Source organism: Orcinus orca, chromosome 3, assembly GCF_937001465.1.
Source record: "Orcinus orca chromosome 3, mOrcOrc1.1, whole genome shotgun sequence".
In the NCBI taxonomy this organism is placed as follows: Eukaryota; Metazoa; Chordata; class Mammalia; order Artiodactyla; family Delphinidae; genus Orcinus; species Orcinus orca.
Genome location: NC_064561.1, coordinates 15,887,521 through 15,914,274, shown reverse-complemented (window position 1 = coordinate 15,914,274; position 26,754 = coordinate 15,887,521). Strand labels below are relative to the sequence as shown.

At 43.5% G+C, this 26,754-nt stretch overlaps 1 protein-coding gene and 1 non-coding gene across 2 annotated transcripts; both read right to left on the bottom strand.

Annotated features, from left to right (window-relative positions):
* Positions 1-2,807: 2,807 nt before the first annotated feature.
* Positions 2,808-2,880, bottom strand: TRNAE-CUC (transfer RNA glutamic acid (anticodon CUC)). Its single transcript has one exon. It is a non-coding gene; the product is annotated as a tRNA-Glu (tRNA).
* A 16,823-nt stretch (positions 2,881-19,703) lies between these two features.
* LOC101280534 (ATP synthase subunit beta, mitochondrial-like) lies at positions 19,704-21,343 on the bottom strand. The gene is given in 3 exon segments (XM_033413434.2): positions 19,704-20,753; positions 20,756-21,319; positions 21,322-21,343. Coding segments are annotated over 3 exon segments (1,578 nt in total). The 3' UTR covers positions 19,704-19,761.
* Between the last annotated feature and the right edge of the window lie 5,411 nt (positions 21,344-26,754).

Sequence of the window (26,754 nt, the reverse complement as noted above, 5' to 3'; positions counted from 1 at the left end):
TTACGTGGGGCCAGGAGGTCTCTGATGGTCCAATGTCCTGAACTCAGCTCTCCCACCTCAGAAGCTCTGGCCTGACTCCCAAGCTGGAGCTACCAAGACCCTATCAGCCACACGGCTCAGAAGAAAAGGGAAAAAAAAGAAAGAAAAAATAAATAAATAAAATTATTAAAATAAAAAAATAATTTAAAAAAGAGAGCAACCAAACCAATAAACAAATCCACTAATGATAACAAGTGCTAAAAACTGAACTAAGATAAACATAAAATCAGAAACAAATCAGTCGCAGACAGCAAACCCCAAGTCTACAGTTGCTCCCAAAATCCACCGCCTCAATTTTGGGATGATTCATTGTTTATTCAGGTATTCCACAGAGGCATGGTACAGCAAGTTGATTCTGGGGATTTAATCTGCTGCTCCCCAGGCTGCATGGAGAAATTTCCCTTTCTCTTCTTTGTTCGCCCAGCTCGTGGGGTTCAACTTTGGTTTTGGCCCCACCTCTGCGTGTAGTTCTCCCTCAGGCATCTGTTCCCCACCCAGACAGGAGGCGGGTTAAAGCAGTGGCTGATTAGGGTGCTCTTGCACATTCAGGCCTGGAGGAGGGAGGGGTATAGTAGTTATAATTGGAATGTGGGGTGAGCCTGTGGTGGCAGAGGCCGGTGTGGCATTGCAGCAGCCTGAGGCGTGCTGTGAGTTCTCCCGGGGAAGTTGACCTTGGCATTGGCGGGCTTCACAGGCTCCTGGTGTGTGTGTGTGTGTGTGTGTGTGTGGATAGTGACCTGTGCTTGCACACAGGATTATTGGTGGCTGCAGTAGCAGCATTAACGTTTCATGCCTGTCTCTGGGGTCCAAGCAGCATTAGTGTTTCATGCCTGTCTCTGGGGTCTACGACTCACATATGTCTCTGCGTTCCACAGCTCACACCCATCTCTGGAGCTCATTTAGGCGGTGCTCTGCCTTCTGTGGGCAGACGGGGAAGGAATCCCTTCTCCTTGCACACTCTGAAACAATGGTCTCTTGCCTCTTAGGCAGGTCCAGCCTTTATCCTGGACTCCCTTCTGGCTAGCTGTGGTGCACTAGCCTCCTTCAGGCTGTGTTCACGCAGCCAACCCCAGTCCTCTCCCTGGGATCTGACCTCTGAAGCCCGAGCCTCAGCTCCCAGCCCCCACCCACCCCAGCAGGTGAGCAGACAAGCCTCTCAGGCTGGTGAGTGCTGGTCGGCACCGATCCTCTGTGTGGGACTCTCTCTGCCTTGCCTTCTGCACCCCTGTTGCTTCACTCTCCTCCGTGGCTCTGAAGCTTCCCCTGCGCCCATCCCCCATCTCCACCAGTGAAGGGGTGTCCTAGTGTGTGGAAACATTTCCTCCTTCATAGCTCCCTCCCAGAGGTGCAGGTCCCATCCCTATTCTTTTGTCTCTGTTTTTTCATTTTTCTTTTGCCCTCCCCAGGTACCTGGGGATTTTCATGCCTTTTGGGAAGTCTGAGGTTTTCTGACAGTGTTCAGTAGGTGTTCTGTAGGAGTTGTCCCACATGTAGATGTATTTTTGATATATTTGTGGGGAGGGAGGTGATCTCCACATCTTACTCTTCTGCCATCTTGAAGGTCCCTCCCTGTGTTTTCGTTTGTCTCCAGGTATTTTTTAAATTTCATCTTTGATTTATTCAGTGATCCATTGGTTGTTCAGTAGCATATTGTTTAGCCTTCACATTTTTTTGTTTGTTTGTTTTGCAGTTTTTCTAATAGCTGATTTTTAGTCTCATAGCACTGTGGTCAGAAAAGATGCTTGATATGATTTCAGTGATCTTAAGTTTACTGAGACTTTTTTTGTGGCCTAGCGTGTGATCTATCCTGGAGAATGTTCCTTTTGCACTTGAAGAGAAGGTATATTCTGCTGCCTTTGCATGGAATGTTCTAGATATATCTATTGAGTTCATCTGGTCTAAAGTGTCACTTAAAGCTAGTGTTTTCTTATTGATTTTCTGTCTGGATAATCTGTCCATTTATGTAAGTTGGGTGTTATAGTCCCTTAATATTTTTGTGTTACTGTCAGTTGCTCCCTTTATGTTTGTTAATATTTGTTTTATGTCTAGTTGCTCCTATGTTGGGTGCATATATATTTATAATTATTATATTTTCTTTGATTGATACCTTGATCATTCTGTAATGTCCTTCTTTGTCTCCTGTTACAGTCTTTGTTTTAAAGCCTATTTTGTCTGATATAAGTATTACTATCCTGGCTTTCTTTTGATTTTGATTTGCATGGAATACCTTTTTCCATTCCCTCACTTTCATTCTGTGTGTGTCTTTAGCTGTGAAGTGAGTCTCTTATAAGCAGCATATTTTCGAGTCTTATTTTTCTATCCAATCAGCCACCCTGTGACTTTTGATTGAAGATTTAGTCCATTTACATTTAAAGTAATTAGGTATGTACTTATTACCATTTTGTTAATTTTTTGGGAAGGTTGTTTTTGTAGTTCTTTTTGTTCCTTCCTTCTTTTGTTCTCTTCCCTTGTGATTTGATAACTATCTTTAGTGTTATATTTGGATTCCTTTCTCTTTTGTGTGTGTATCTATTATCGATTTTTGGTTTGTGGTTACCATGAGGTTTATATACAGCAATCTAAAGACCCTGCATTTTTACTGCCCTCTCCCACAATTACTGTTTTTGACATCATATTTTACACCTCTTTGTTTTGTGTGTCCCATAACTACTTATTGTGGGTATAGATGATTTTACTACTTTTGTCTTTTAACCTTCATACTAGTTTTATACATTTTTTTCCATGCTGCACGGCTTGTAGGATCTTAGTTCCCTGACCAGGGATTGAACCTGGGCCCTTGGCAGTGAGAGCACAGAGTCCTAACCACTGGACCACCAGGGAATTCCAATATACGTGGTTGATTTTGTTACTTTATATTTGCTTTTACCAATGAGTTTTTCCTCTCACACTTCTCATGTTTCTAGTTGTGGCCTTTTCTTTTTTGTTTAGAGAAGTCCCTTTAGCATTTTTTGTAAAGCTGGTTTGTTGGTGCTGAACTCTTTTAGCTTTTGCTCATCTGTAAAACTTCTGATCTCTGTATCAAATGTGAATGAAAGCCTGGTAGAGTATTCTTGGTTGTAGGTTTTCCCCTTTCATCACTTTAAATATATTGGGCTACTCCCTTCTGGCCTGCAGAGTTTCTGCTGAAAAGTCAACTAATAGCCTTAAGGGAGTTTCCTCATACATAACTTGTTGCTTTCCCCTTGCTGCTTTTAATAGTCTCTCTTTATCTTTAACTTTTGCCATTTTAATTACAGTGTGTCTTGGTGTACTTCTCTTTGGGTTGATACTGTTTGGGACTGTTTGTGCTTCCTGGACCTGGATGTCTGTTTCCTTTTCCAGGTTAGGGAAGTTTTCAGCTATTGTCTTCAAATATGTTCTCTGCTCTTTTCTCTCTCTTCTTCTGTGACCCCTATAAGGCAAATGTTTAGTATGCTTGATGTTGTCTCAGAGGTCTCTCAAACTGTCCTCATTTCTTTTTATTCTTTCTTCTCTTCAGCTTTAGTGATTTCCACCACTCATCTTCCAGCTCTCTTATCTGTTCCTCTGTATCATTTAATCTACTGTTGATTCCTTCTAGTGTATTTTTCATTTCAGTTATTGTTTTCTTCATCTCTCTTTGGTCCTTTATATTTTGTAACTCTTTGTTAAAAACTTCTAACTTCTCACTCTTTTCATCCATTCTTCTCCCGAGTTCTTTGATCATTTTTGTGATCATTACCTTGAACTCTTTTTTGGGTAGATTGCCTATCTCCACTTCACTTAGTTCTTATTCTGGGATTTTGTCTTGGTCCTTCATTTGGAACGTGTTCCTTTGTTGCCTCCTTTTGCCTAATTTGCTGTTTTTATTTTGATGTATCTGGTAGGTTGGTTATGTTTCCTGACCTTGGATAAATGGCCCTTTGTAGGAGACATCCTATGCAACCCAGCAGTGCACTCCCTTCTGGTCACCAGAGCTATATTCTCTAGGGGTGCCCCTTCATGGATCCTTCTGTTGTGGCAGGCCCTTGTGTGTGGGTGGTCTGGTAGGCGTGGCTGGCCCCCAGTCTGGTTGGTTGCCAGGCTCTGCCTGTGAGGAGGCTGCTGGCTGCTGGTTGGCAGAGCCTGGTCTCCAGGCAGCTGGATGAGGAACCCCAGAGGGTTCTGAGACTAGTGCTGGCTCACTGGTGGGTACAGCCGGGTTCTGGGGTGGGTGGTTTTGGGTCAGGTTTCTTGGATCTAGTGTTGGCCTGCCAGTGTGTGGGGCTGTTTCTTGACTTGGCTGGCTGCAGGCTCTGCAATGTCCTAAAGCTGGTGCTGACCTGTTGGTGCATGCAGTTGGATCCTGGGTGGCTGGCTTAGGAGTCCAGGGTATCTTAGAGCTGGTCTTTGCCTGCTGGTGGGTGCAGCTGGGGCTTGGGGGTTCCTGGGGTTGGTGCCTGCCCACTGGTGGGGAAAGCTGGATCCTGATGCTAGTGCCAACCCACTGGAGGGCAGAGCTGGGTCCTGGGGTCTCTGGCTGCGGGGACCTGGTGGTTCTGGAGCTTGTGTTGTCCTGCTAGTGGGCTGGGCTGGTTCCTGACACAGCTGGCTATGGGGTCCAGGGTGTCCTGAAGCTTAAGTTGGCCTGCTTGTGGGTGGAACCGAATCCTTGGGCAGCTTGCTGATGGATCCAGTGTGTACTAGAGCTGGTATTGGCCTGCCGGTGGGTGAGAGCAGAGCCCACGGGCTCCTGGGGCTAGGTACAGCCTGTTGGTGGGTAGGCTGGGCCCTGCCATGGCAGGCTGTGGGGCTGGTGTCTGCGCACTGGTGTGTGAGGCTGGTCCTTGGGCTAGTGCCATCCCTCTGGTGGGTGAAGCTGGAGCCCAGGTGTTCTGGGACTAGTGCCAGCTCACTGGTGGGTGGAGCTAGGTCCCAGGGTTTCTGGCTGCAGGGCCTTAGGGGTCCTGGAGTTAGTGGGCAGGACTCGGGCCCAAGGGGTCCTGGGGCTGGCATCTGCCCACTCGTCAGTGGAGCTGGGTCCTGTGGTCTCTGACTGGGGGGCCCTGGGAGTCCCGGGGTTATTGCCTTTACAGTGGTGTGTGGGATTGGGTAGTGGACCCTATGGTGGGCAGGGTTGTGTCCCAGGGTAGCTATGGGTTCAGGGGGTCGTAAGACCACCTGCCTGCTAGTGGATGGTGCTGTATTCCAGCCCAGCTAGTTGCTTAGCCTGAGGCATCCCAGTATTGGTGCTGACCCCCTGGTGGATGGGGCTGGTTCCTGGTGCTAATGAGTTAGAGTGAGGACTCCAAGATGGCACTTGCCAGCACCAGTGTCCTTGTGGTGGAAGGAGCTCCCCAAAATGGGTGCCTCCATTATCTGTGTCCCCGGGTGAGCTCCAGTTGCCTTCTGCCTCTCCAGGAGACTTTCCAAGATCAGCAGGTGAGGTGACCCAGGCTCCTTTCAAATTACTGCTTCTGCCTTGGGTCCTGGAGCATTTGAGATTTTTTTTGTTGTTTGTTTTTGTTTTTTTGCTGCACCACACGGCTTGCTGGATCTTAGTTCCCAGACCAGGGATCGAACCTGTGCCCTTGGCAGTGAAAGTGTGGAGTCCTAACCCCTGGACCTCCAGGGAATTCCCTGTTTATTTTGTTTTGTTTTGTTTGTTTATTTTGTTTGGTTTTTTTTTTGGCTGTGTTGGGTCTTCATTGCTGCATGCAGGCTTTCTCTAGTTGCAGAGAGTGGGGGCTACTCTTCATTGCGGTGCGTGGGCTTCTCATTGCAGTGGCTTCTCTTGTTGCGGAGGTGCGTGGGCCTCAGTAGTTGTAGCATGCGGGCTCAGTAGTTGTGGCTTGTGGGCTCTAGAGCCCAGGCTCAGTAGTTGTGGCACACAGGCTTAGTTGCTCCGTGGCATGTGGGATCTTCCCAGACCAGGGCTCGAACCCACGTCCCCTGCATTGACAGGCGAATTCTAAACCACTGTGCCACCAGGTAAGTCCACATATGAGATTTTATGTTCTTCCTTTAAGAGTGGAGTCTCTATTTCCCACAGCCCTCTGGGTCTCCTGAAAGTAAGCCCAGCTGGTTTTGCTTTTTTTTTTTTTGGCTCCATTGGATCTTCCTTGCTGCGCTTGGGCTTTCTCTAGTTGTGGTGAGTGGGGTCTACTGTTTGTTGCAGTGCACAGGCTTCTCATTGCGGTGGCTTCTCTTGTTGCAGAGCATGGGCTCTAGGCATGTGGGCCTCAGTAGTTGCAGCACACGGGCTCAGTAGTTGTGACTTGTGGGCTCTAGAGCACGCAGGCTACAGTAGTTATAGCGCATGGGCTCAGCAGTTCCAGCACACAGGCTCTAGAGTGCAGGCTCAGTAGTGTGGTGCCCAGACTTAGTTGCTCTGGGGCATGTGAGATCTTCCTGGACCAGGGATTGAACCCATGTCCCCTGCACTGGCAGGCAGATTCTTAACCACTGCACCACCAGGAAAGTCCCTATTTTTTTAAATTTATTTTTTATATTTTTGGCCACACCACGTGGCTTGTGGGATCTTAGTTCCCTGACGAAGGATCGAAACCGTGCCCCCTGCAGTGGAAGCATGGAGCCCTAACCACTGGACCACCAGGGAATTCCCAATACTTGTAGATTTTTAAAATGTAGGTAAGAGTGCAAATACAGCAAGCATCAAACCTTGTAATTCATCCAGGCTCTGTCCAATGGCAGAGATCAAGTGATGCAAATTCAGATCTAGTGCCATCATTGAAATATAATCATTATGGGGAGAATCAAGTCAGATGCAAATGCCGAGTTCTGAGAGAGACAGAGAGAGAGAGAGAGAGAGAGAGAGAGAGAGAGAGGGAGGGAGGGAGAGAGGGAGGGAGGGAGGGAGGGAAGGAGGGAGGGAGAGAAAAAACACGCAAGCATAGTTGAGCTAAGCAGACTGCAGGTCACAGCATTCTGGAAAGTGAGTGTGTGTGTGTGTGTTGTAGGAAGGGGCACAAAAGCAAAGCAGGGCTAAGATACCAGAGAATTCAGCAGCCAACAGATCAGCATCAGGCTGCATTTGGCTTCAGGGAACAAATCTGCAGATCTGCAGCTGTTCTGCAAACCTTTATAGTTTCTAAAGTTAGCTTTAGTTAATTTAAGATTTTGGCTGATCTCTATTTTGCTGGGGTTCCGATAGGAATTGCATTAGACTTACAGAGCATTTTGGGGAGAACTAACCTGTTCTGTGAAGCAAGGTGATAGTCTTGACCCCAAAAGTTCTGTGTGGCCATGGTGGGCCTGTCCACCCACCGCACGGTGGATCTTCTGTTCTCAGAAGCTCCTGTCCTTAAAGTGCTAATAAAGTGCTTTAAAGGTCTCATCAGGGAATCTTTGCCAGCAATGCCCTCTGGTCACAGTTTTACTGACTTTCAATAAGAAGATGACACCACATGGGCCAGCCTGGCAGTAGCTGTGGTCAGGTGTGGTCCACAGTTCCTGGGATGTCCCTGCATCCTGATCACATGCCCTTGGCAAGGTCTTGCCCCCATGGCCCTGCTTGCCAAGTTGGTGTGGAACACACCCCACCCTCATGGGCCCTGAGGGTGCTTGCTCAGGCAGTGGGTGGAGCTTTGGTCTGTTCTTGGTGCTTAAGCTGTCAACTGCCCCTCTGAGGGTCCCCCCTGCCCTTGGGGCCCTTGGGGAGCAGCCCAAGCAGGTGTGCACCAGTTGTCATAGAACAGACTACCTGGGAGGAGGGTAGGGGCTCTGCTAGGAATGCACTGCCTGGGAGGGGGAGGCCCCATAGGCACCAACAGACTGGAGGTCACCAAAAAGTAACTGGTGGACATCACCAAGGGGTCCGAGCAGCTTGGACTCCACTGTTCCCTATCCCCCTCCAAATCAGAAGTCATGTTTCTTCATCAGCTGCTTCTGGTGTTTATTTTGCCCTGATGCAACCTGGGTGTGGGGTAAGAGAGTGAACTGCATTACTCCATGGGGGTGAGAGTGGGGGCAGTGCAGGCGGGTACTTGGGAATGGGAGCTTGCCTGGGGAGCAAGGGGTGGGCCATGGGGTGGCAGAGGTGGGATTTCGGAGGCAGGAGAGGGCACTTAGGATAAGAGGGGATTGGGGGGGTGGGCGTTGGGGGGGATGCGGACAGGAGAGGAGGGGCAGGGGCAGGGTTCAGTGGTGTTTTCCAGTCCCTGGAACAGTCGGACAGTGAACCCAGTTGTGCGTCAGCTCTCAAGTAGGTAGGATCCCTTCAGGAGACATCCTCGGCTGACGTGGCTGAGTGGGCAAGGGTGGGGATGGGGAAGTGGTGGTAGGGGGACGACAGTGGGAGAGGGAGGCTGGAAAAGCAGGAAGAAGTTGTTCTAGGAATCAATGAAAATGGCAATTCAGTTTTTTTTAAAAAAACTTTTACTTAAAAATTGTGGTAAAATATATATAACGTAACAATTAACATTTAAACCATTTTTAAGTGTAGATTCCAGTGTCAAGCACATTTACATTGTTGTGTAAACTTCACCACCATCCATCTGCAGAACTTTTTCATCTTCCCAAACTGAAACCTGTCCATGTTAAACAATAACTCTCTATTCCCCGCAACCTGTAGTACCTACCCTTCTACTTTCTGTCTCTATGAATTTGACTTCTCTAAGTCACTCATGTAAGTGGAATCATTCAGTGTTTGTCCTTTTGTAACTGGCTTATTTGACTTAGCATAATGTCTTCATGGTTCATCCATGTTGTAGCACGTGTCAGAATTTCCTTCCTTTTTAAGGCTCAATAACATTCCATTGTATGGATGGGCCACAATTTGTTTATCCATTCATCCATGGATGGACATGTAGGTTGCTTCCAACTTTTGGCTATTGTGAATAATGCTACTATGAACACAGGTGTGTAAATATGGGAATTCAGGTTTCAACACAATCCTAGACAGCATTCCATGTGACCTTCATCACCTCCATAGGAGAGGTGGAAATGATCAGCCTAGAATGGGGGACACATAGCCAGGCACTGTGTCTATGATCTTAACCACTGTGGGGAGTTTAGGGGGAGTGTTTAGAAACTGTACTTAGAGAAAGACAATATATGTTTATTTTTTATTTTTTTGTTTTTTATTTTGGCTGCATTGGGCTGTAGTTGCAGCATGCAGGATCTCGGTATCTTTTGTTGGGGCGCATGGGCTCTTTGTTGCATTGCGCAGGCTTCTCTCTAGTTGTGGCGTGCAGGTTTCTTTTCTCTCTCTAGTTGTGGTGTGTGGGCTCCAGAGTGCGTGGGCTCTGTAGTTGTGGCATGTGGGCTCTCTAGTTGAGGTGTGCAAGCTCAGTAGTTGTGGCGCATGGGCTTAGTTGCCCCACGGCATGTGGGCTCTTAGTTCCCTGACCAGGGATCGAACCCGCGTCCCCTGCATTGGAAGGCAGATTGTTTACCACTGGACCACCAGGAAGGTCCCGACAATATATGTTTTTGTTCCTGCAGCCCATCACAAGTGCTGTGCTGGAGTGCATGCAGGAAATTTTGGGTCCATAGGGTAGGTTCATCCTACCACAGGGAGTTCTGGGTTGGGGGCTGATGGATCAGAATCAGTGTTTCTTCAGTTTGATTTAATACTCCAATTGGAAATGGTATTGTGCATCATCCTCTGCTAGTCAACCACCATCGTTTCCTTTCTGTACAGTGTCTCAATCCTTTGTTCATTGTCTCTGGTGGCCTTTATCTTCTCCTAGATTTTATAAGAGTTATGTGTGAATTTCAAATACTAGTTCATCATCAGTTGTTGTATGCCTTGCAGATATTTTCTCTCAGTTTGGGACTCGTCTCTAACCTTTTTTTCTTTTTTCCCTCTAATTTGTAAAATGAACACATGAAAATGTAAAACACATTGGTGAAAGTAGGTATATAGTCATATTTAGGATACAGTAATGCTGTAATGTGTTGTGTTAACGACTTAACTCTAGAATAAAGGTTAAAGGACAGAAATGTTAAAAAATAGATATAGCTATAACAATTTGTTAATGGATACACAATATTAAAAAAAGTAAATTGTGACACCAAGAAAAAAAATGTGGTGTGGGGAGTAAAGGGTAGAGCTTTTGTATGTGGATGAAGTTATGTTGTTATCAGCTTAAAACAGACCTTTATATCTAAAAGATGTTTTATATAAGCTTCGTTGTAACCACAAAGCAAAACCTACAGTTGATTCACAAAAGATAAATAAAAAGGAATCTAAGCATACTACTATAGAAAATCAATTCACAAAAGAAGATTGTAAGATAGGAAGAAAGGAACAAGGAAACTACAAACAGCCAGAAAACAATTAAGATGACATCAGTAAGTCCTTACCTATCAATACAAACTTTAAATGTAAATAGATTAAATTCTCTAATCAAAAGGCATAGAGTGGCTGAATGAATATAAAAGAGACCCAAATATATGCTGCCTATAAGACACTCACTTTAGATGTAAGGACACACACACACACACAGACTGAAAGTGAAGGGGTCAGAAAAGATACTCCGTGGAAACCAAATGAGAGCAGGTAGCTATACTTATATCAGATAAAATAGACTTTAAACTAAAATGGTAATGAGACAATGATGGTCATTTTATAATGATAATGTGGTCAATTCATCAAGAATATATACAATCATGAATATATACACACCCAACATCAGAGCACCTAAATATATTAAGCAAATCCTAACAGATCTGAAGGGAGAAATGGACAACATTACAATAATTGTATTATAATAATAATAACACTTTCAACAATGGATAGATCATCCAGGCAGATGTACCTAATAGACATATACAGAACATTCTCACTTTTTAAATGTCTTTTTAGGATAGAAGCTTTAAATTTTAACACAGTTAACTTTTCTCAATATTTTTTTAGGGTGCATGCTTTAGGTACATTGCTTTAAAAATTCCCACCACTCTGAGGTCAGGAAGTTGCTGTCCTATACCAGATTCTAAAACTTCTGCTGTTGTACTTTTCACACTTAGGTTTTAATCTACCTGGCACTGATGTTGATGTGTGGTGTGAGGTGGAGGTTAACTTTAATATTTTCCTGTTTATGTAACCAGTGGTCCCAACCCTGCTCACCAAACAATACATCTTTTCCCACTGACCCACAGTGTTCTTGGTCACCCCCACAGGTCTACCTATGTGGGTCTGTCTCTGGGTTTTTCATTCTGCTCCACATGTTCTAGTGTTCTATCTGTCCATCCCTGTGCTAGTACCATGTTGTCTTAATTACTGCATCTTGAGGTTAATTCTTAGAACTTATATGTCTCTATAGCAAGCCAAGACCTTGAGATAGAATCTTGGCTATTTTTTAAAATTAATGTATAATTGACATACAACATTATATTAGTTTTGGGTGTACAATATACTGATTCAATATTTTTATATATTGTGAGATTATTACCACAACAATCTAGTTAACATCCATCACCATATATAGTTAACAGATTTTTTCTTGTAATGAGAACTTTCAAGATCTACCTCCTTAATAACTTTTTTTAAGCAGATAATTCTATTTATTTATTAAAAATTTTTTAAATTAATTAATTAATGAATTAATGTTTGGCTGCATTGGGTCTTCTTTGGTGCATGTGGGCTTTCTCTAGTTGCAGTGAGCGGGGGCTACTCTTTGTTGCAGTGCGTGGGCTTCTCATTGCTGTGGCTCCTCTTGTTGCGGAGCATGGGCTCCAGGCATGTGGGCTCAGTAGTTGTGGCTCACGGGCTTAGTTGTTCTGTGGCATGTGGAATCTTCCCGGACCAGGGCTCAAACCCATGTCCCCTGCATTGGCAGGCAGATTCTTAACCACTGTGCCACCAGGGAAGTCCCTCCTTAGCAACTTTTAAATATGCAATACACTATTATTAACTATAATCACATGGTGTACATTATAGCCCCATGACTTATTTATTTTATAACTGGATGTTTGTACCCTTTGACTCCCTTCACCTATTTCACCGCCCCCCCCCCACCTCTGGCAACTCCCAAGTGAGATCATGCAGTATTTGTCTTTCTCTGCCTGACTTATCTCACTTAGCATAATGCTCTCAGGGTCTATCCATGTTGTTGCAAACAGTAAAATTTCTTTCTTTTTTATGGCTGAATAATATTCCATTGTATATAAATACTACATTTTCTTTATCCATTCATCAGTTGATGGACACTTAGGTTGTTTCCATACCTTGGCTATTGTGAATAATGCTGCAGTGAACATGAGGGTTCATATATATATTTGAGTTAGAGTTTTCATTTTCTTTAGATAAATACCCAGAAGTGGAATTGCTGGATCATATGGTAGTTCTAGTTTTAATTTTTTTGAGGAATCTCTATGCTGTTTTCCATAGCAATTGCACAAATTTACATTCTCACCAACAGTGCAAAAGGATTCTCTTTTTACCACATCTTTGCCAATACTTGTTATTTCTCGTCTTTTTGATAATTGCCATTCTAACAGGTGAGAGGTGATATCTCACTGTAGTTTTGATTTGTATTTCCCTAATGATTAGTGATGTTGAGCATCTTTTTCATGTGGTTTTTTTTTTTTTTGGTCATCTGTCTGTCTTCTTTGGGAAAATGTCTGTTTAGATCCTCTGCCCACTTTTAAATTGGATTGTTTGTTTTTGCTATTGAGTTGTATGAGTCCTTTATATATTTTGGATATTAACCCCTTATCAGATATATGATTTGCAAATATTTTCTCCCAATCAGTAGATTGCCTTTTCATTTTGTTGATGGTTTCCTTTGCTGTGCAGAAGCTTTTTAGTTCAATGTCGTCCCACTTATCTATTCTTGCTTTTGTTGCCTTTGCTTTTGGTGTCAAATCCAAAAAATCATTGCTAAATCCAGTGTCAAGGAGCTTACTGTCTATGTCTTATTCTAAGAGTTTCAGGTCTTATATTTATGTCTTTAATCCATTTTGAGTTAATTTCTGTGTATGGTGTAAGACAGTGGTCCAGTTTTATTCTTTTGCATGTGGCAGTCCAGTTTTCCCAACACCATTTACTAAAGAGACTGTCCTTCCCCCATGTATATTCTCAGCTCCTTTGTCATAAATTAATTATTCCTGGGCTCTCTACACAGTTCCATTGATCTATGTGCCTGTTTTTATGCCTTTATCCTACTGTTTTGATTACTATAGCTTTTACTATAGCTTGAAATCAGGGAGTGTGATGCCTCCAGCTTTGATCTTCTTTCTCAAAGATTGCTTTGGCTATTTGGTGTCTGTTGGGTTCCATACGAATTTTAGGACTGTTTGTTCTGTTTCTGTGAAAAACCCCATTGGATTTTTTAAAAAATAGGGATTACATTGAATCTATAGTTTGCTTTGGGTATGGATATTTTAATAATATTATTTTTTCAACCCATGAGCATGGACTATCTTTCCATTTATTTGTGTCTTCTTCAATTTTTTTTTCATCAGTGTGTTATTGTTTTCAGTGTACAGATCTTTCACTTTGTTGGTTAAATTTATTTCCAGGTATTTTTTTCTTTTTGGTTCAATTGTACATGGAATTGTGTTCTTAATTTCTCTTTCAGATAGTTTGTTATTAGTATATAGAAATGCAACAAATTTCTGTATGTTGATTTTGCCTCCTGCAACTTTACTAGCATCTTGGCTATTCTTGGTGCTTTGATTATTTATGTGAATTTTAGAGTCAGATTGTTTACAATCTGTTCGCACACACTTGTGCGCGCACACACACAATAGCATTTTGCTCAACACTGCATTAAATTTGTAGGTCAAGTTGGGGAAACTGCCATCTTAGTGTTATTGAATCTTCAAATCTATGAACATCATGTGTCTCTCCATTTGTTTAGGCCTACTTTGATGTCTTTCACAACAGTTGTATAATTTTCCTAAAGTTCTTATATATCTTTTGTTAAATTTATTCATGTGTTGTTAAAAATAATTTTGATACTGTTGCAAATGGTATCCTTGTGAAACTGCATTTATGTAAATTTTTGTTCACAGATGTATAGAAATAAATTTGCAAATGAGTCTTTTCTGTAAGTGATTTGGGGCTTTTTCTATAGACAATCATATAACCTGAGGTGAACGAGAATTTTGTTTCTTTCTTGCAATCCCTACACCTCTACCTTTTTCCATGTCTTTCTATGATGGATTGAGTTGGGTAGAGATGTGGTACTATACCCCATTTTTGATCTTAAGAGAGATGCCATTGTAATTTTACCACTTGGTCTGATTGTTGCTGAGATTTTTTGGTAGATATCCCTTTTCAGGTTAAGATAGTTCCTTTTGTTTTTTGCAGTCCGTGGGCCTCTCACTGTTGTGGCCTCTCCCGCTGCAGAGCACAGGCTCCGGACGCGCAGGCCCAGCGGCTGTGGCTCATGGGCCCAGCTGCTCCACGGCATGTGGGATCTTCCTGTACCGGGGCACGAGCCCGTGTCCCCTGCATCGGCAGGCGGACTCTCAACCACTGCGCCACCAGGGAAGCCCTAAGATGGTTCTTATAACTGGAAGTCCTAGTTTGCTAAGTTTTTTAAAAAAATCATGACTGGTTGTTAAAGTTTATTGATTTTGGGGGGGATATGAATTGAAATGATGATTGTGTTTTCTAGGAATTTGTCTATAACATCTAAGTTTTCAAATTGTTGTAATAACATTGTTCATAATATTATACTGCTTTAAAAAATAATCTATAATAAGGTATCGTTGATATGTAGTAAACTGCATCCATTTAAAGTATACAATCCAATGAGTTTTGGAAAATATCCTATTTAAAAAAAATCATGCTGTACATTAAAAAAAATCTTATAACTGAACATTTGTACACTTTAACCAATATCTCGCCTTTTCCTCCATCCCCACAACGCCTACAAACCATCATTCTATTCTGTTATTATGAGCTCAACTTAAAAATTTTTTTTTAAGATTCCACATGCAAGTGATACCACACAGTATTTGTCTTTCTCTTTCTGACTTATTTCACGTATCATGATGCCCTCCAGCTCCTTTCATTTTGTCACAAATGGCGGGATTTCCTTCTTTCTTTTTGGCTAAATAGTATTTCATTGTATATGCATACCAAATTTATTTATCCATTCATCAGTTGGTAGACTCTTGGGTCATTTCCATGTCCTGGCTATTGTGAATAATGCTGCAATGAACATGGAGGTGCAGATATCTCTTTGAGATATCGATTTTGTTTCCTTTGGATAAATACCCAATAGTCAAGTGCTGGATCATATGGTAGTTCTATTTTTAATTTTTGAGGGTCCACCCTACTGTTTTCTACAGTGCTGCACCAATTTACATTCTGATCAACAGTGCACAGGGGTTCCCTTTTCTCCACATCCTCACCAACATTTGTTGTCTCTTGTAGTTGGATGGTAGCCATTCTAACAGATGTGAGGTGATATCTCGTGGTTTTGATTCGTATTTTTGTGATGATTAGTGATGCTGAGCATCTTTTCACGTGTCTGTTGGCCATCTGTATGTCTTCTTTGGAAACATGTCTTCAAGTCCTTTGCCAGTTTTTAATCAGATTGCTTGTGGTTTTTTGCTCTTGAGTTGTGAATTCATTATATATTTTGGATATTAACCCCTTATCAGATATATGGTTTATAAATATTGTCTCCCATTCTGTAGGTTGTCTTTTCAATTTATTGATTGTTTCATTTGCTATACAGCAGTTTCTAGTTTGATATAGTCCCACTTGTTTGTTTTTGCTTTTGTTGTTTGTGCTTTAGGTGTCACTCAAAAAATCATTTCTAAGACCAAGGAGAAATTTTCCTATGCTTTCTTCTAGGAGTTTTATGGTTTCAGGTCTTACATTTATGCCTTTAATCCATTTTGAGGTAATTATTGTGTATGATATAAGATAGTGGTTCATTTTCATTCTTTTGCATGTGGATGTCCAGTTTTCCCAACCACATTTGTTGAAGAAACTGTCCTTTCTCTATTTTGTGTTTTTGGTGCTCTTGTCAAAGATTAGTTGACTGCAGATGTGAGAGTTTACTTCTGGGCTCTTGATTCTGTTCCACTGGTCTATATGTCTTTTTTTTTTAATGCCAGTACCATTGCTGTTTCAATTACTATAGCTTTGTAATATACTTTGAATTCTTCTTATCTTTTCAATCTGTGCAGTGTTTGTAATTCTGCCATCACTTCATTCCTAATGTGGGCTATTTTTGCCATCTCCTTTTCTTGGTCAGTCTTGACAGAGGTTTGTCAAGGAAGCAACATGTAGTTTTATTTATCCTCTCTGATTTCTCTTTACTCTTTATTCATTAATTTCTGTTCTTATCATTATTCTTTCATTCCTTATATGTTCTCTGTGTTTGGCTTGATGATTCTTTTCCTAGCTTCTGAAATTAGATGATTAACTTTTAGATTTTGGCCTTTCTTTTCTTCTACTCTAAGCTGTTAAGGCTGTTTCTTTCTCAACAGTATCCCATTGGTTTGACAGGCCATGTTTTTGATATATTTTAGTTCTAAATATTTAAAAATTTCCATTGCAATTTTTTTAGCCCTTAAGTTATTTAGAGGTTATATCTAAATGAATGGAACTTGTCTTTGTTTTGTTTTTGCTGAATTTTAACATTCTGGTCAGAGGCCATCAACTATGTTATGCCTTTCCTTTGAAGTTTATGGCTGCCTGCTGAATTGAACCTTTTCAAATGACCTCTGAACTTTAGTTACTCTTTTCCCACAAAGCCAATTTTGTTTGCTGGTAATATAGCTGCATCAGTTTTCTTTTCGGTTATATTTGCCTTTTCTGTATTTTTCTGTTCTTTTTCTTTGAACTTTTTAATATCCTTATGTTTTAGGTGTGTTTCTAATGAAAAGCATTATTTAGATTTTTCTTGTTGTTGTTCATCCCCAAATCTTTTCTGTTTGGCCAGAATACATATATGCATGTGTGCATGTATACACACACATACGTACGTTAATTCTGGGTCTATTTCTACCACTCACACCCACAGCCATTAGTTTATGAACTGTGAGTCTTGAACTCTGTTGCTCAAAACCATTGTGTTCTTTCTTGTTTAGTGCTGTTGCTTTAGACTTATGTCCTGTACCAATCAGGGATTCCCTGGGAGCTTTTCAGCCTCAGAATTATTTTAACTCCTAAAAACTTTCCCGCAGACCTCAAAGAGCTTTAGTTCCTGTGTGATAAATCTATTGATATCAAAACTGAGAAAATTTTAAATGTTTATTAATTCATTTAAAATAATAATAAGCCCATTATATGTTAATATAAATAACGTATTTTTAATGGAAAAACCCCTGTATTTTCTAAAACCAACAAAGAACAAAATGTAGAGACAAGAGTGGCATTTATTTGTGTGCAAATCTCTCTAATACCCAGCTTCATACAGGACAGCTGAATTCTCTGCTCTGGAGTCCTGCAACCTTGGGACAATGCCACACTGGTGAGAGAGTAAGAGTGAAAGAGGCAACATGGAAACTGTCCGTACTGCTAGGTGTCTTGAAAGGGCTTCAGGGACCCACAAGTTGGTGGGACCACACTTTAAGAACCACGGCACTATAATATTTCTACTCTGATCAGCTTTTTATATTTGAGCTCTGATTAAGACTTCATTGAAAGAAACAACTCTGAAGGCAGGTTGAAAAGTGCAGGGTGAAGGGGAATGCCTGAACCCCAGGCCTGGTACTCACTACTGCAATGAGGCTACTTCTGCCATCAGCCCAGATGGACCAGCCTTGTGGCCTTCACCTTGGCCTTCCTGGTGACCCTCACCATAGCCATCAGTTGGCTTTCACCTTGATCTTCATCATAGCCCTCGCCTTGGCCATCACTGTGGCCCTCACCTTGGCCCTCATTGTGGCCCTCACTATGGCCCTTACTTTGACCCTTACCATGACCCTCACTGTGGCCCTCACCTTGGCCTGGCCATGGCTCTTACCCTAACCCTCACCCCAGCCCTGCTCAGGCTCGGCCTCCTGCACAGCACACTTGGGGGGCTGCTGCTTCTCCTGTTGTTACTGGTTTTCTTTGTTCTAATGAGCCAGGCTGCATGCTGTCCACACTGCTCAGAGTTGGGACACAAAACACCAATTTAGGCAGCTCTGGGTCTTCTCCCGTCTTTGGCCCTCCTAGCATCTCTTCCTGACTGAGTTCTCCAGGATTCTGCTGTTCAGGCCCCCTCTCCTTGTCACGCTTGGCTCCCTCTGCCCAGGGCTGCATCTCCTGGAAGATCTCCCTTGTGGAGTTCCATGAGCAAAGCCCATTGGCTTTGTTTTCCTCTTTTAAAACTTACCTTGTTGTTATTTTTTAACTGCAAATGGGATGTGTGCCTGTTGAATACAACCTAATGGCACAGAAGCACATAGAGTGAAAAGCCTGTGTCCTCCCTTCCACCCTCCCGAAAGTCACCATAATTAGCCATCTGTGCTCACTTTCAGACAATTCTGTGCACTTACAGACATAGATTTATTTCTGTGCACTTACAGACATAGATTTATTTGTATGTTTGTGCCCACACACAGTGTTTTGTGTTGTACTTTTCCAAGCTTAAATGGAATTGTGTCCTCTGTGTTCTGCAACTCACATTTCTGTACTGGGTACATGTGTTGTGAAGGCTAATTTCATGTGTCAACTTGAGTAGGCCACAGGGAGCCCAAACATTTGGCCCAACATGATTCTGGGAGTGTCTGTGAGGGTGTTTCTGGATGAGGTTAACCTTGAATTGGTGGACTGTATAAAGCAAGTGGCCCTCCCCAGTGTGGGTGGGCCTCATCCAATCATTTGAAGGCCTGAATAGAACAAACAGGTGTAGGAAGAGGCAACTCTTCTTGTCTGACTATTTGACATCAGTCTTCTGTCCTTGGACTTGGACTGGAATATTGGCTCCCCTGGGTCTCCAGTTTGCCAACTCAGATGCATATATATGTGCGTGTTGGTTTTGTCTCTCTAGAAAAGCCTGATACTGGTGTCTTCCCATGTCAGTGGGCGAGGACCTCTTGCATTCTTTCTATGACTGCATCCTGCGTTCGCCAGGTATGTCCTGCAATTTATTTGATTCTCCCCCCGGCAAGTGAGTTTGCTGACAATATTTTGCTGCCATGTACCACCTTGAACATCCTTGTATCTGTACTGTAGCGCACATGTGTAAGAATTCCTGCAGCTCACACATGTGGTAGGCATCCTTTCTGAAGTTTGTTTTTGGTATCTTCTTTTGGCAGCCATCATGAATTTTATTTTATTGTTATTATTTTGGCCACGCTGCACGGCTTGCAGGATCTTAGTTCCCTGATCAGGGATTGAGCCCAGGCCACTGCACTGCAAGTGTGGAGTCCTAACCACTAGACTGCCAGGGAATTCCCCATCATTAATTTGAATGTAGTCAAAATAATTATTTTCCTTTTAGGATGTCTGTTGTCTTATGTTTTGTTCAAGAAATTTTTGCATATATATGTTCTCAATTTTCTTCTAAAAACTGTGTTTTTTTTTTTTTTTTTTTGGCTGTGCCACACAGCTTGCGGGATCTTAACACCCTGACCAGGGATAAAACCCAGGCCCCAGCAGTGAAAGCGCCAGGTCTTAACCACTGGACTGCCAAGGAATTCTCATGTGTTGGTTCTTTTTTTTTTTTTTTTTTTGAGGGATGTACATTTTATTGTAAATCTGAAATACTCTTCAGACAGAACACAATGTCTTCAGTCTAGGCTCTCATGGGGCTTACAGAGGAAACTGTGATTTTTGGATTAGGGGCAAGGAGAGGGACAGCACAGAGGATGAGTGCTTAGTTTGCCAAAAGGACCTCCTCACGAGTGCTCCTCAGCCAGCTTATCAGCTTTTGCCACAGCTCCTTCAATGGGTCCCACCATATAGAAGGCCTGTTCTGGGAGATGGTCATATTCACCTCCCAAAATCTGCTGGAATCCTTTGATGGCCTTCTTCAGGGGTACCACCTTCCCCATATGACTGGTAAAGACCTCAGCCACCTGGAATGGCTGAGACAAGAAACGCTGTATTTTCCATGCACGGGACACAGTTAACTTGTCTTCCTCAGAAAGTTCATCCATACCCAGGATGGCAATGATGTCCTGGAGGGATTTGTAGTCCTGTAGGATCTTTTGCACCCCACAGGCAACATCATAATGCTCATTGCCAACAATGTTGGGATGCATGATGTGAGAGGTGGAGTCCAGAGGATCCACAGCTAGATATCTGCCCAGTTCAGCAATAGCATGGGACAGCACTGTGGTAGCATCCAAATGGGCAAAGGTAGTGTCAGGGGCAGGGTCAGTCAAGTCATCAGCAGGCACGTAGATAGCCTGTACAGAGGGGATAGATCCCTTTTTGGTGGTGGTGATTCTTTCCTGCATGGTACCCATATCAGTGGCCAGGGTAGGCTGGTAACCCACTGCAGAAGGGATTCTGCCCAATAAAGCAGACATCTCTGAGCCAGCCTGGGTGAAGCAAAAGGTGTTATCAATAAACAGCAATACATCTTGACCTTCTTGGTCTCTGAAGTATTCAGCTACAGTCAGTCCAGTCAGAGCTACCCGGGCCCGAGCACCAGGCGGTTCATTCATTTGACCGTACGCCAGCGCGACCTTGCAGGTAGCATCTTTTAAGTTGATAACACCAGACTCAGTCATTTCATGGTATAAGTCATTGCCCTCATGGGTCCTCTTACCAACACCAGCAAACACAGAGTAACCACCATGGGCTTTTGCAACATTGTTGATTAACTGCATGATCAGTACTGTCTTGCCAACTCCAGAGCCACCAAAGAGCACAATTTTGCCACGGCATAGGGAGGCAGCAGATCCCCAACGTTGATACCAGTAGCAAGAATTTCCTGCTCAGCACTCATCTCCGTGAATTCAGGAGCCTCAGCATGAACAGCAGCAAATTGTTTGGTTTCGATGGGACCTCTCTCATCAATAGGTTCTCCAATGATGTTCATGATTCTATGCAAGGTCTTAGGGCCAACAAGAAGTTTGACTGGTGCACCAGAATCCAGGACTTTCTGGCCTCTAACCAAACCTTCTGTACCATCCATGGCAATGGTCCTTACCGTGCTCTCACCCAAATGCTGGGCCACCTCCCAAACCAGCCTGGTTTCCCTGCCTTGCACTTCCAGGACATTTAGGATGGGTGGCAGCCCCTCGTCAAATTGGGCATCCACCACTGCACCAATGACCGCCACGACACGCCCAGTGGCGGTGCCCGCCTTTGGCGATGGATATGTTTGAGCAGCATAGTCTCTGGCAGGCTGGAGCGCTGCCGAAGCAGCCCGCAGTAAGAGCTGGGCTTGGGGTAGCGGTGCTGAAGGGCTGAGTCCCCGCAAGCCCTCAGAGGCTGAGGGAGCGGCACACGACCCACAAGTCCCAACATGGTGGAGCTGGGGTGGAGACTTTTAGTCAGGTTTTTAAATTCATTGCAGCTTGATTTTTTTAAATTGAAGTAAGGTTCGTATAACATAAAGTTAGCCATTTTAAAGTATACAATTTAGAGGCATTTAATACGTTCACAATGTTGTACAACCATCACATTTATGTAGATTCAAAACATTTTCATCACCTCGAAAGGAAACTCTATACCCATTAAGCAGTCACTCCACATTCTCCTCCCCTAGACCCTGGTAACCACTAATCCACTTTCTGTCTCTGGATTCGCCTGTTCTGAACATTTCATATGAAGGAATCATATAGTTTATGGCCTTTTGTGTCTGCCTTCTCTAACTGAGCATGTTTTCAAAATTAATCCACATTGTACATGTTTCAGTATTTTATTCCTTTTTATGACTGAATAATATTCAATTGTAAGGATAGAGCACATTTTGTTTATCCATTCGTCAGTTAATCAGTTGATGGACATTTGAGTTTTTTCCACTTTTTGGCTATTGTGAATAGTTGCTGTGAAAGTTTTTGTGTGGACATGCTTCAGTTTTCTTGAGTGCATACCTAGGAATGGAATTAAAGGGTCACATGGTAATTCCATGTTTAATCCGCTTGAATTTTGTGTATGACACTATATTCGTTTCCTAGGGCTGCTGTAATAAATTACCACAAATTGGGTGGCTTTAAAACACCAGAAATTTATTCTCCTATGGAAGTACAAAATCAAAGTGTCAGTGGGTCAAGCTCCCTCCAGAGGCTCTAGGAAGGATCCTTTCTGCCTCTTTCAGCTCCTGGTGCCCCAGGAGGTCTGGACTTGTGACTGTATCACTACAATCTCTGCCTTTGTCTTCACAAGGGCTTCTTCCTTTGCGTTCTTACATACATCATCTTCCCTCAGTGCATGTTTGCCTCTGTGTCTACATTTCCCCTTATAAGGATACTAGTTATTGGGTTGGGGCCCATCCTAATGACCTCTTGATTTGATTGCATCTGCAAAGACTCTACCTCTAAATAGCTCCCAAGCACAGATTCTGGGGGTAAGGACTTCGACATATCTTTTTCTGGGGATACCATTCATCCCATGATAGGTGCAAAGTAGTGATCTCGCTTTCATTTTTTTCAGAGAGCTGGTTGTCTAGAAAATTCTTCCCAGTCCTCTGGAGGGACACCTCAGTGTCTGAATGTGTGCAGGCCAGTTTCCAGGCTCTCTATTCTTCTCTTCTCTCCTATTCTATTCTTGAGCCACTGTCTTGTCTTGATTACTACAGCTTCCTAATTGAGCTCTCACATCCAAGAGTCAGTGGTTAGAAAAATAGGGTCTGTTTCTTGCTTGGACAGCTTTCTCTGTTCTTGTGACCCTTTTATATGTGCTAACCTTGGCTCTGGCCATTGAAGGTCCAACAGTGCCCACATGGAGGCCCTGGAACAGCTTTGTGGTATGCCCTAGAAATAACTTTGTCCAGAGCATGTCCAGCACAGCCCTGGGCCGAGGTGACAAGGATGTTGTATGAACTGATGCCCAGGAGAAAATAAGTTGGAGTCTTGAAGCTCTTTGGAAAGGCCAAAGATACGGGGGTTGAGCTGAAGAAACTGAGTGACTTTGTAGCAAAGCCATGGCTGTGAAAAGGTCCAGTTTCTAACCATGATAAAAGGGCAAGATTGCCAAGTTAAGTCACCCAGTTAATTGTGGCCCTTAATTTCTACTCTAGGAATTTGTGCAGCCCTAATATTAGCATTTGCAGGAAGGGAAGGCAGCTGTTGGGGGCAGGAGGCAGTTCCATAGTGGCTCCCAGGCCCCATGGTCTCTAATTTTAAACCATGAGAGGGGGAGGGAGGGCTCACAACTGTACTGCTGACACCAGTACAAGGGCACCCAGAAGTTCATTTTCCTTGGACACGTCAAAAAGATCTTCCACAAGCCTTTTCAAAGATTTGGCAAATACTTTTGGGCCAAAAAAATGTTTTTCATATACATTCCCTGGCATTTATTTTAGTGGATACAGGATATATTATTAAAATCCTTGTGTTACTTTAAATTGTTTAAATTCTTTTTTTAAAACATAAATTTATTTATTTATTTATATTTATTTATTGTCTGCGTTGGGTCTCTGTTGCTGCGCGTGGGCTTTCTGTAGTTGCAGCGAGCGGGGGCTATTCTTCGTTGCAGTGCGCGGGCTTCTCATTGCGCTGGCTTCTCTTGTTGCGGAGCATGGGCTTTAGGCATGTGGGCTTCCGTAGTTGTGCCTCGCGGGCTCTAGAGCACAGGCTTAGTAGTTGTGGTGCGTGGGCTTAGTTGCTCCTCAGCATGTGGGATCTTCCTGGACCAGGTCTTGAACCCCTGTCCCCTGCATTGGCAGGCGGATTTAACCACTGCGCCACCAGGACCCCCATAAGTTCAGTCTACCATGCCTCCATTCAGTGAGTAGGCACTGCATAGGGGAAGGGTGCCCCCAAACTCTCAGCCACACTCACCAGGAATTTCGCTGCTTCAGCCTTGGAGCTGGAGGGAATGAGAAATGCTGGTGGCCTGCCCCCTTGGTAAGATGCCATACCCCCTGATCAGGAGCTGAAGGGAGAGGGACCCCCATCTTCTTGGCCATACCCACCCCAGGTGGAGTTCTGTCAAACAGAGCTGGGGGTCGTTTGGGTAAATCCCCTCAGACTCATCATTCTTACCAAGTTTTAGTAGATTTTCTTGAATCAACGTCTCTTCTTTTGCTGTGTGTGCTGAGGACAATTTTCTGAGATTATAATTTCTTTTTATTATTATTATTAGTGTTCACCAGTTATACGTGTTTTGCTGTGGAGTGGGTCTGCAGAGCTCGTCATGCTGCTATCCCAGAAGTGGACCCTCTGAACCTTGTTTCTGAACTAAGGCTGATGCCTGTGGTTCTCAAACCTCAAGGTGTTGGAAGAGGCTTAAAACCCCTGCCACCTGACGATTGGACTGTTTTGCATTGATGTGAATATCATGGGGTAAGAAATGGGAGATGACAAAGGAGCCTTCTCTCTATGAAGCCCCACAAGGCTTTGTAGACTTGTCTTGGAGAAATACCAGCCTCATTCCAACATTGGATGGACGTTCAACATAGCTGTGGATGCCGATGCACCTCCCAGCATTATTTGCAAAAATATGTGATGGTTCTTTAGTCTTGGTTACGAAATCTTTTAAAGGGCACAAGAAGAATTCTTCCAGAGGCATGAGGTCCCAGGGAGAGGTAGAGCCTTTTCGCACTAGGTAATTTCTGCAGGTGACTAATATTTTGCAAGCAAAATAGCTATTTATTTCAAGTGCTCAACATTTACAGTATTCCATTGTATGATAGCATGTTATCAGATGTTATCAGAATCAAAGCTTGAAATACTAACTTGAATTTTTAAATGCATATAAAGGATGGCTGTGGGTATGCACGTAACATGATCAATCCTTATAACTTTATGGTATTATTTTTTCACATGTGTTAAATAAGTGTATCCTCAGTAAAGTTTTCTTGTTACTATTACAAATGCCCCTTAAGATTTTAGAAGTAGATGGATCCAGGGGTGTTTTCCAGCAACTACAACCCATTCCCCCATTCTCAGTGGATATGAGCTGGGTGTCCAACAATTTGACTCAATTCTGACACTATCTGGAGATAGCATCAGACCCCACAGGTTAAGGGCTCAGTCCCACAAGGCCACCCCCATTTCAGATGCCAATCGCAAGTCCAGAGCCACCCACACTTCTGGCCTACTGGCTATACATCAGGGTTCCCATGACCCCCTTCTCAGGTTCAGTCATTTGCTAGAATGGTTCACAGAACTCAGGAAACACTTATGTATTTTTACTGGTTTTTTATATAATAAAGGAGATCAGAGGAGGTGTGATCAATTATTAACTCCATTTCCAGACTCTCTTTCTTCTCTGCAGAATGGGGGTGGAGTGGGGTTGAAGATTTCAAGCTTCTAATCACAGCTTGATTTTTCTGGTGACCAGCCTCCATCCAGGAAGCATCCAGGAGCCCACCCAGAGTCACCTCATTAGAACAAAAGACAGTCCTATCACCTGGGAAATTCCGAGGGATATAGGAGCTCAGTGTCAGGATCCAGGGACAAAGGCCAGATATATATTTCTCATTATGCCACAGACCCTGAACTGTTTTAGCTACCCAGCTGCCCAGTACCTGACCATGAACTCTCTGATGAGGCTTGGTGGTGTGCAGACTTGGTTCTCAGTAAGATTCAGCAATTGCCTCTGAGTCTACCAAATTAAAGTTGTTTAATCCATTAAAAATCTTTTTATGAAATTCTTTGTCATGAGGATGTGAAAACTACAATTTTGAGCATGCAGGTGTCGCCTTTCCAATAACTGCTTCTGTAGTTGGTGTCTTATTTCGGGTTGCTATGGCCAAATACCATAGACTGACTGGCTTATAAACAACAGACATATATTTCTCACAGTTCTGGAGGCTGGAAGTCTGAGATCTAAGTCCTGGCAGTTTTGGTGTCTCGTGAGAGCTTGCTTCCTGGTTTATAGGCGGCCAACCTCTTACTAGGTCCTCCTGTGGTGGAAGGGGCAAGGGAGCTCCCTGGGGTCTCTTTCATAAGGACACTAATCGCATTCCTGAGGGCTCCACCCTCATAACCTAATCACCTCCCAAAAGCCTCACCTCCTAATATCAACACATTTGGGGTTAGATTTCAGCATATGAATTTTGGGGGGACACAAACGTTTAGTCTGTGGCAGCTGGTTTAGCTCCCAGTGTCATGCTGTGCTGCCCCTAATTGACGGAACAACATGTAGTCTAAAACCAGGCCCCTCTGAGAGTCCATTAGGTCTGCACTGTGGACTCAGAGCTCTCTCAGATTCCTTCTGGAATAAAAGGATCTCTAAATTTGTTCCTGCCTGGGTTGCCAATGAAGAAAGGCACCAAATTGCTCGTCCCAAACACACACCTGTTTGAATGGGAGTGGGCACAGCTGACTCCCCATGGGAGGGACAGCCTTCGGGGTGAGACTGAAGGTCAGGCCCCCCTGCAGGTGAAGGCCCCTTTCTCCACTCATGAGGCCACCACACTATCTTAGGAGGGAGGCTGAGGCTGTGACTTTGCTTTCTTTGGGTTTGGCTCAGGTAGGATTTTAAAATTAAGCCAACACTTTTCCTGCACACTTGTGATATGCTAGAGATAAACATATAAGACTGCATTCAGAAAATATGCGTGATTTTAAAAGGCCTTTGCCAATGCCTTCAGCTAAGACAGTATATAACCGGTGTTGAGAGATGTGTGTGCATTGCCTTGGTGGGGCAGAAGAGCTTATAGCCTGCACCTGAGAAACAGATACAAAATCAAGGTGCACTTCCTTAAGGAGGGTCTGTCCTGGGGCATTAGGGTCCCCAGCGCCTCTGCCTTCGAGTGTCTGTTCCCC